Raw genomic sequence first — 11,094 nt, 5'->3', positions numbered from 1 at the left:
GTTTTGCCACACACTGTATTCAAAGAGCTTTTTGATAACTCTCATGCACCTATCCTTGCTGCTGCATCCAAGCCTCTAATGGGACCTGGGAGGAATCCATTGGATGTTGTGGGTGTCACAGACATGCAGCTACGGAGAGGCGACAGAGTGGCTATGGAGGAGGTGTACATCATTAAGCACCTGCACACGGCATTGCTGGGGAGGCCAGCTATCAGCAAACTCAAGCTTGTTGCACGCCTGGACAGCATCAGCATAGAGACACTGAAAACGAGCTATCCAAAGCTGTGCAGTGGTCTGGGAGAGATGCGTCAGCCATACGCCATCCGTCTGAAACCAGGCGCGGAGCCATTTTCTCTCAAGACGCCCAGGCGGATTCCACTGCCTTTAAAGGAGAATTCCGGTGTGATATTGACCTAAAGTGTGTTGAAACATGATACCGAGTGTGAACGTATGTCTCATAGCCCATCTCGGCTTGTCCCCTGCACTCCAAAATCTGGCGCTAGTTAGCCGATGCTAACAATGGTGGTGCTCCGGCATCGGCCTAGCCATGCAAATAAATCACTGTTTTACACCATTTACGAGGCTCAATGTATCTCCACACTTCATTGGTAGACTTCCAAGGGCCCTGACATTTAAAACGAGACATTGAGAACTTTGAAAAAGCACTGGTAGTTTACTTACAAGACGATTTATACAGACATTTCCTTCACGAAGTATAGCGTTTGCAGACATCTTGAATTTAGTCACGATAAGTCGAGCGAGGAGTAAGAATGAACAGGTATGATAAGGGATCAGATTCCAAAAATAATTCTGTGGAAATGCATGGATTCCAGTTTCTTCCAGTAGCAGCAACTGGAATCCATGCATTTCCACGGAATTATTTTTGGAATCTGATTTATTTGCATGGCTAGGCCGATGCCGGAGCACCACCATTGTTAGCATCGGCTAACTAGCGCCAGATTTTGGAGTGCAGGGGACAAGCCAAGATGGGCTATGAGACATACGTTCACACTCGGTATCATGTTTCAACACACTTTAGGTCAATATCACACCGGAATTCTCCTTTAATGGACAAAGTGAAGCAAGAGCTGTCACGAATGGAAAGCCTTGGGGTGATCAGCTGGGTGGAGGACCCGACAGACTGGTGCGCCGGTATCGTAGTGGTGCCGAAGAAGACGGGTGCAGTGCGTATATGTGTCGACCTCACAAAGCTTAATGAGTCGGTGTGTAGAGAAAAGTACATCCTTCCTTCTGTGGAAGAAACATTAGGAAAGCTCGCAGGCGCAGAAATCTTCAGCAAACTGGACGCAAACATGGGGTTCTGGCAAATACCTCTAACTGAAGATTCAGCGAAGTACACCACGTTCATAACACCTTTTGGGCGCTATCACTTCAATAGACTCCCATTCGGAATAGCCTCAGCCCCTGAGCACTTCCAGAACAGAATGGTGACGGAGGTCACAGACGGTCTTCAGGGGGTTGTCTGCCACATGGACGACGTTCTCGTGTGGGGGCGGTCTCAAAAAGAACATGATTGCCGACTGCATACTGTACTGGAGAGGATCCAGAGGGCAGGTATCACATTGAACATCGATAAATGCGACCTGTCGAAGCAAGTGGTGACCTTTTTGGGCCATACAATCTCCAGCAGCGGCATCAGCCCAGATCTGAGGAAGACAGAGGCTGTAATGAAGATGGAGCAGCCCACAAACGTGAGTGAGCTGAGGAGTTTTCTCGGCATCGTCAACCAACTGGGGAAGTTCATCCCACAGCTGTCAGAGAGAGACAAACCTCTGCGAGATCTCCTCAAAGAAGAACTGCTGGGTGTGGGGAGTTGATCAAGCCCATGCGTTTCAGAATTTGAAAGAGGCACTCACTAGCCCACCAGTGTTGGCGATTTATGACCCCAACAGGGAGGTTAAAGTTTCGGCAGACGCTTCTTCCTATGGCCTGGGAGGAGTTCTCCTTCAACTGTGGGAGGATATGTGGAAGCCAGTAGCCTATGTGTCACGATCACTCACACAGACTGAGCAGAGATACGCGCAGGTGGAAAAGGAGGCATTGGGACTGACCTGGGCCTGTGAGAGGTTCAGAAATGTCCTCATTGGCAAACACTTCACGCTAGAAACTGACCACAAACCATTGCTGAGCCTTTTGGGGTCACAAGCATTAGATGCCCTCCCCCCGCGAATCCAGCGATTTCGCATGCGGCTGATGCGCTACTCCTATTCCATCGCTCATGTGCCAGGGAAGTGTCTGGGGACAGCCGACGCACTGTCAAGGGCTCCAGTCAAGAGGGGTGCGACACCAGAGGAAAAAGATTTCCTAGAGGACTCTAACATATATGCTGATTCCATCACCGAGAACTTACCTGCAAGGTCGGAGTATCTGGACGAATTGAGAGAGCAGCTGAGGACAGACAGTGTATGTGCAAAGGTGATGCGGCTGTGTGAAGAAGGCTGGCCAGAGCACAGCATTAAGGAATCTCTACTCAAAGCATACTGGGCGGAACGTGCATTTCTTACCGTTCATAAGGGACTCTTATTGAAGGGAACCAGGCTGGTAATCCCCTCAGCTATGAGAAATGATGTTCTGGCCAGACTGCATGTAGGCCACCAGGGCGTGGAAAAGTGCAGAGAGCGTGCTAGACAGTCAGTGTGGTGGCCTGGCCTGAGCCAGCAACTGAATGAGCTGGTCCTCAACTGCCGTGCATGCTGCAAAGAAAGGCAGAACAGCAAAGAGCCACTAATTCCATCAAGCTATCCTGACAGACCGTGGCAGAAGCTGGGAGCTGATCTTTTCATGCTAGGAAGCAAGACCTACCTGCTTGTGGTGGATTACGCATCCAGGTTTGTGGAGATTGCTCAGCTCACCCCTTCCAGATCGACGGATGTCATTGTCCATCTAAAGTCTATCTTCGCACGTCACGGCATTCCCGAGACGCTGGTGACCGACAACGGGCCGCAGTTCTCAGGTATGGCTTTTGCAGCATTTGCAGAGTCATATGGCTTCTGCCATATCACCAGTAGTCCAAAATTCCCACAGAGTAACGGTGAAGCTGAGCGGGCGGTCAAGACCATCAAGGAGCTTCTCAAAAAGGCAGCAGACCCCTACCTTGCTCTGCTGTCACCAGAGCACCTGTCTTTTGTTTATGTCTATGTTAACCATCCATGGCTTACCATTTGCTATGACACTGCCGAGAAACACTCCATCGTCATCCTCCTCTTCTATTTCGTTAACAGTCTTTGGTGCTGTGCACACTCTCTGATAGTGTCCCCTTTTACCGCATGAGTGGCACTTTACATCGTTGGCAGGACAGTCACGTATTGAATGGGATGAGGAACCACCACATTTACTACACTGGAGGCCACGCCACTGCAGAACGGGTACAGCCCAGCCCAACTCTTGATGGGGAGGCGCCTTCGCACAACTGTGCCAACTCTTCCGGCATTGCTTGACCCTGCTCTTCCCGACAGCGGAACTGTGGCAGTGAGAGAAAGGGTGAAAAGAACAATAGACGCTCAACACTACAACAGGCGTCATCGCACGCGCGACCTCAATGATCTCCCACCAGGACAAGAAGTGTGGGTAACAGACCAAAGAACACCTGGAACAGTGATCAGCAGTCACAACACCCCACGTTCCTACCTTGTGGATGCACCTCACGGAACAGTGAGACGCAATCGCCATCACCTGATTCCCATGGGGGCATCTCCAGAGCAGAACAGCGGAGCAATGCAACAGCCGCCACCATCAGATGGCATTCCTGAGCAGACACCTGCAGAATCACAGACTGTTCGTAATCTGCCATCTACTCCTAGAACAAGGTCTGGGAGAGCTGTGGTGAAACCAACAAGGTTGGACTTGTAAAGACATAGGTTTCTGAAAAGAAAACACACATGCATGTTCTCAATGATCTGTGTTTATAAACAAACAAAAAAAAATGGGAAAGAAGGTTTTTCAGTTATGTCTACTTGTTAATAGGTGTTAGATTTTAGTGGTTTTCTGTATGTCATTCTTTTGGTTCTTTGTTTAATACTGCAGAAACTGCGAGGACAGGATGTTTATTGTAAGCAGACAGAATGTTGTCACCTTACAATAGCAAATGGTGTACCTCCCCCACAAGATGTCTTAATTGAATAAGGCTATATCACTGTCTGTTTCCCCCCCTCCAATTTGACCCCAGACATGAATGTATATTCTGGTATTATAATTAGCCAGAAGTTTCCCAGATCTTTGCTTCAGTTCATTACCTTGGCTTCACCTTGCAACACTGTGCTGTGCGTACAACAGGGTTACCAGAACTCTGTTGTTACATCCAGAATAAAGAACTATTCTTTCGCAAGCCAGACTCAAGTTTTACCTGCTCTTAACTACACTGGAATCTACTCGGTCAACGGTGTCTCCATTTGGAATTAAAGCAACACCAAAGAACTTTCCCTCTGTCGCACGCACGCTATTTGTTTATCCAGCACCAGCTTTGCAAATAACGATGTCCACAGACAAGGTAGAATATTTTGCATGACTTATAAAAGTACGATGTTTTGCGACATCAGATGGAAGTCAAATTTGTAGTTTCTTATGTCTCATTCCATCGAACTACAGATCCGCTACCCGATCTGGCAAACTTACATAGTGCGGTTATAGCCGATAGAGGGCCGCGAAAGCGAATGCAGAATTGCCGTTCACCCTGTTACGAGTTGATGAACCACTGAAACGATTTTGGAAACATTATTTTAACCCTTAGAACCCGATTGACGCAAAGTGCGTCAAAAAACACACCCTTTCTTCTCTGTTACATTGCTCCTGAACGGTTCATCGCAGCGCGATAGAGCAGAAGTGGGGCTTTCCAACGAGACTACACACTTGTCTGTACGATCAAGTATGAAAATTCCCAAAATCATGAAATTAAATCAAATTGCATCATATTTACAGTCTATACTTCTCTGCGTTCACCTGCACACACATTACTCTAGTTTGAATTACTCGCGAACCCGTAATCGCATCATATGGCAAGCATATCAGATGAAAGAGGAGGCACAGGGCTATCCATTGGTACCATGTTTATCGACCCTTCTGGCTTATAAAACCAGACGAAGTGACTGCAAAATAATAACGTCATGTATACAAACCAATGCTGCACACTCATTACTCTCGTTTGAATTACTCGCGGACCCGTGATCGCATAGATATGCCACGCATGTCAGATGAAAGAGGAGACTCGGAGCTATCATTTGATACCAAGTACATCCTTCTGGGTTATAAAACAGACGAAGTGACAGCAAAATAATAACTTCATATAGCTGGACTTACCCCACGTTTTTGTCTGTTCTTGTGGCAAAGCATGTTTATAATCCAATGCTATCATGGCAAAGCATGTTCATATTCCGGTTTTGAGATCCTAGCAAATTCCTGCATGGCATCCAATTCAAGGCTCACATTGCATCCCAATTTGTTCAACAAATAAACACCTTTTTTGCCTTTACTTTGTTCATGGCAATGCAGTAAAAAGTTGAGAATTATTATGACTGCATACACACAGGCACACAGGCTAACACGCAACCTCGGGTCAAGTCAGGTAAGATCAGTTCGTGTCACAGATATGGAGCGCAGAAAGGTCATTTTTCATCACTAAATAAAAAATGGCATTTATTTCCGTAAATCACACAGCAAATATTTCTGTAAATTGCTCAGCCCCAGAGTATCCCTCCAACATGGCAATTATATTGCCCGATTCAGGACAGTCTGCCCTACACACACATGAAATGCATGTAGAGCTGTGAGCTTGCTGTGGTGAGATACATGTCGAAATATAAGAATTTTTATAATACACTTTTTATATTTTAATTCTTTAAAAATCTAAATAAAATCAATGCTAGTATTAATACATGATCTGAATCATGACATGATACAGATCTGAATAGCCTAGACTCTCCTGAAAAAAACAATATATAATATATGTGTGTGGCACTTACAATGACCAGAATAAATCCTTATGAATAAAGGTAGTGAAAATGCCCTAAAAACAGCTTAGGGTTCTAAGGGTTAAGGTACAAAAAACTCTTTGGTGTTACTTTAAGGAGACAATTTCAATAGCATTCTTCAATAGGGTAAAGAGAATGCATATTTTGATATTTTGGTATTTGTGTTAAGAAACTGAAATATACCGTGTGGAAAAAGGAACATAGAGTTTACAGTATGAGGTTACAGTAGTGATAAGTTTACATAAAGTAAGGCAGAGATATAGGTTGAATGTATTTGTGATGTTCAGTAAAAAAAAAAAAAAAAAAAAAAAGGAAACTGGTTGGTGTTTAGCTAGGAACAGACCTTCCAACAAAAGAGGCAGAATAATCCTCTAAGGTCTGAGGAATCAACTGGTAGTCCACCCAGTGATTCTAGAAAGGGAGATGTGGTGTTATGTATATTAACGAGAGATGCATGATGACATCATCGGTAGGGTCAGAGGTTAGGAGAGTTACTGCCAGAGTTGGGGAAGGTTCACAATAAAGAGACACGTTAACTTACAGTCGGACTCACGGGTTATTTCATAACACGACACTCCTGTCCTGTTGTACAGACAGTGCATCTGTGCATGTATGCTATGGACTTATAAACAGAGGATCTGTGTACAAAAGAGTTTAAAGAATCCGTATAGCCTACATATTTAGGCTACTGTGGTAAACATCAATCGAGGGTGCAAAGTGACGGATCAACATCGGAGTTTGGCATTGACTCAATGAAGTTATGGTAATGTTAATTGGCAGAAAGATTGAACATGGTTTGCTACATCTATATGATAATAAACTTGAGCTTGCTAGCGACAGTTACAACTAGTTAAGCAAGGAGATGTTAATGTTATATTATTAGGGCTGTCAGCCATTATGCGTCAATTGCGATGCGATTTGGCTACGGACCAAGTATAACGCGTTGATTTTTTTTTTTAATAGCGTGCCGCCCAAGATTTTTAATTTTACACCGTCACTTGTTCTGTTATCAACGATTCTCTTTTTGGCTGGTAATATTTTGACCCTTTGATCCACCGTTTCTTGTCCTCAAACTGACACAGACACTTTCTAATCTGCCTTCCTTCTGTAGTCATGAACACTAATGCAGTTCTGAACTCTTTTTAAAAAAAAACTCCCTGTCGGCGCAGTCCACATGGAATTAAAATATCACTGAAACACCTCAAATTTAGGCTACGACATGGGTCGGCAACAGGCAGCCAAAGCTGGCCCGCCTCTGAAATTATTTGGCACAGCCAAATTATGGCAGTCCAATTTGTTTAATCTTTTATTATACAATATCGATTTACATAGGCTATTCACCAATTAAACTGCGAGTAGGTGCTTAAACAAATATGAGAAAGAACACCAGAACGCACTTTATCCTGCTAGCTGTGCATAGCCCTCGGCCAGCACTTAAATAATGCGCTTTTGTGCTTCTGTTTGGAGCAGTTAGGCCACCTTGAATACTCCGACCAGTAGGAACGGGTAACGGCTGAAGTGCCCTTGAGCAAGGCACCTAACCCCTCACTGCACCCGAGCGCCGTTGTAGCAGGCAGCTCACTGCATCGGGATTAGTGTGTGCTTCACCTCACTGTGTGCTGAGTGTGTTTCATTAATTCACGAATTGGGATAAATGCAGAGACCAAATTTCCCTCACGGGATCAAAAGAGTATTTATACTATACTTATTTCAGTCTTTTATTTTTTTTATAAATTTACGAAACTCTCCGAACACCTGCTTTCTTGTGGAGTGTTGGAGCATTGTGTGTAGATTGATGAAAAAATAATTTTTGCTGTGAAAGTATTTTAAATATTTAAATTCAAATGAATCATTGAATAATCAGCATTAGTGACATTAAAGTTCAAAAACTCCTTTATTATTATTTTCACTGTTCAAATAATGGCCATAATAATCTATGATATGACCTAATATGCTGAGGAAATAAATTCAAAATTGCTTCGGGAAGAAGTTTTTTTTTCACATACAAGGCATTTCAGGCCACAGATATAACCTAGGGGACACAATGAAAATAAATGAACACTCCCCTCAATGTCAACACTTATTTCTTTGCATTGATGTGCGACTATAGAGTTAATGAACTCCGGTGATATGCAAATTCCTTGCTGCAGACATTGCAGAGGACTTTATTTTCAACACTTTATTTTTATCAAGGTCCAGCACCTAACATCATGGTGCATTGACAACAACCTGGCTCTCAACACCAAAAAGACCAAAGAGCTCATTGTGGACTTCAAGAAGTCTAAAGCTAGCACGCACACCCCCATTCTCATCAACGAGTCGTGTCACCAGCTTCATGTTTCTGGGTGTCCACATCTCTCTTGGACCCTCAACACCTCTACCCTGATCAAGAAGGCTCACCAGCGTCTCTTCTTTTTGGTATGGCAACTGCTCCAACCACAGACTGTTCACCCCACTCCCCTCTGGGAGGGATTACAGGTCTTTCCACACCCAAACCAGCAGGTTTAGAGGAAGCTTCTTTCCTGCGGATGTCACCCCACTGAATTCTAGCTCTTTATCCCGGTGACAACCAACCAACCAACTAAGCCCCCATATCCCACCCATAGTGATCTATTTATTTACAAATGCACATACTGTAATTACACTTATACATAGCCATATTCTACTGCTATTAATCCTGCACATACACTTATTCTTTCTACTCTTATAATGTTACTGTTTCTGCACTACAATGGTACTGTTACCACACTGCACATAGCTGTACATATCTGTCTATATGGTTCATACTGAATATCCATATTTATTCAGTTTTTCTTATAATATATTCTGTTAATGCACTGCATATATCTGTACATGTTGTTCATACATTGTTCATATTACACAGCCATATTTATTCTGCTCTTATAAGGTAACTAATACATTGCACATATTTATATTTAATTTATATTACTCTAAACCACCTTCTGTAAACCAATTGTATACTACTGTCTATATTGCACTATATATCTTGTCCTGTCTATGCACCACCTGTCTATACTTTGTATATCACATTGGACTTTTTCTGCATTTGGTTGTCTTTGCACAATGACAGTAACGTTGAATCTAATCTAATCTAAACATTATGTTGTTTCTGGCGTAATTATAATTTTTTCTTTCTGAGAATCTAGTTCCCTCATCTTTTATCTACACACTGCTTTATAGGAGGTGTCCAACCTACATGTTGCTCTTTAATCACTACATAGGTTAAACAGATTGCGTATTCAAGCTCACAGGGTCAAAGGTCAAGATCACATATGGTCCTACATGTTTTTAAGGGGCCCGTCCACATGAATATGGTGAAAACACAAGTTCTGTGGTATTTTGGCCTTGTGTTCACACAGCCTGAAAATGCAAACTTTTAAAAACTGATTCAAGAGTGGAAAGATTTGTGCGTGCATGCATGCACTGTTTTTATCCAGCCACGGCGTGTTTTTGAGTGGAGCAAGTCGTTGTGTCAGATATGTGTTAGACTGAATATGTTGTCTTGAGGTTTGAGAGCATGATCACATATCTGCCTTAATCCGTCATATTAATCTGTCACTACATGTACATACTGATCATGTGATTTGTTAGCATCTAGAATATACTGCCCAAAACACAGTACAGTACAGTTCACTTTTCAGTTTCAAGACTTTTCAGGTGCACACTTAGTCCTTGAGCCAGAGGGGTTGGTTGGTACCATAGCTCATAGCTAATTTCTTGTTCCCGTTTTCAAATTTTGACACATTTTGTTTCTCAATTTTCTGCTGTAAGATGCAGAAGATATGTTTCCAAGAAAAGATAATATCACTTTTTTAGAATCACGAAACTCTTACCTATGTAGGTCTTGCAGCTGCAGGAAGTCTCAATCTAATGAAATCCTTATTTAAGTACTTGTGGCAAGTTTGCTCTCACTTGATGGTCACAGACGTAACTACAGCACTACTCATTAGTACTTCTCATTAGATGCACACCTCACACTGAGGAAACATGCAGGTTCTAAACGACTCAAACTCAAACATCACCAGCACTTCAGTAGAGACCCAGGTCAGCACTGCATTGCTGAGCCTCTGTTTTCTGATAGGTATTCCTGGGAACATTGTAGTCGTGGTGGTCATCCTTCGCCACTTTAAGAAGGACAACTTCACCCTGCATCTGATGCTGAATCTGGCTGTCTCTGACATCTTATCTTTGATCTCCTTACCTGTATGGATTTACTACTTGAACGCTGATTGGATCTTCAGCCAAGCTCTCTGCAAGTTTCTTTACTTCCTCGTGTACACCAGTATGTCCTCTGGTGTGTTGACCGTAACTGTGATGAGTGTCCAAAGGTACCTGGTGGTTCTTCATAGGAACCAGTGGACCAAGCTGGGCAATAAAGGAGAAAAAGTTCTGCTGTTCTGTCTGTGGATATTTGCATGTATTCTCTCCAGCCCTGCAGCTGTCACAACACAGATAGTAGAGGAAGGACAGAGACACTACTGCTTGGGAATATCGGGGCTAGATCAGGAGACTCTCACCATTCTCTTGTGTGAGACTCTGCTGGGGTTTGTTCTTCCAATCTCCATCATAGTGAGCTCTTACTACTGCCTCCATAAGAAGGTCAACCAGACAGCCTTCTTCAGCAACCAGAGACTGACCAGACTGGTGACTACCATTGTGGTGACTTTTGTGATCCTCTGGTTACCCGGTCATATGATCAATCTTGTAAAGATACTAGCTATTGCCCTGAAATCAGCTAATCCGTCTGTCTCTGCAAAACTTAATAGTTTCTCAGAATTAAGTAAAAATATTGTATATAGCTTTACATTTCTCAATAGCTGTGTGAACCCGCTTCTTTATGCCTGCACATTCAGCACACTTTTTTGACATTTTGCAAGAGGGGAGAATAGGGACCATCACACAGGACTCTGGAGGACCACATAAAGGACATTACAGATACAGGTCTGCTCAAATATTTCCACTGATTTGTTATCTTAAGAGGTCGTCTTCAACAACCACACACTGACCAAACTGGTTATTACCATTGTGGTGTCTTGTGATCCTCTGGTTGCCTGTTCATATGAATAAACTTTAAAGATACTAGCCATTG

At 43.3% G+C, this 11,094-nt stretch overlaps 1 protein-coding gene across 1 annotated transcript; it reads left to right on the top strand.

Annotated features, from left to right (window-relative positions):
* The first annotated feature begins 9,939 nt into the window (after positions 1-9,939).
* LOC143126258 (leukotriene B4 receptor 1-like) lies at positions 9,940-10,871 on the top strand. Its single transcript, XM_076288160.1, has one exon. It carries the CDS (start codon positions 9,993-9,995, stop codon positions 10,869-10,871), a length of 879 nt encoding a protein of 292 aa, XP_076144275.1. The 5' UTR covers positions 9,940-9,992.
* Positions 10,872-11,094: the final 223 nt, after the last annotated feature.

Source organism: Alosa pseudoharengus, unplaced genomic scaffold (assembly GCF_046254945.1).
Source record: "Alosa pseudoharengus isolate Yale_2024_CS ecotype anadromous, Long Island Sound unplaced genomic scaffold, YU_APseudo_1.1 YU_APseudo_1.1_scf_16, whole genome shotgun sequence".
Classification (NCBI taxonomy): domain Eukaryota; kingdom Metazoa; phylum Chordata; class Actinopteri; order Clupeiformes; family Clupeidae; genus Alosa; species Alosa pseudoharengus.
This window is presented reverse-complemented; position numbering and strand designations above follow the sequence as displayed.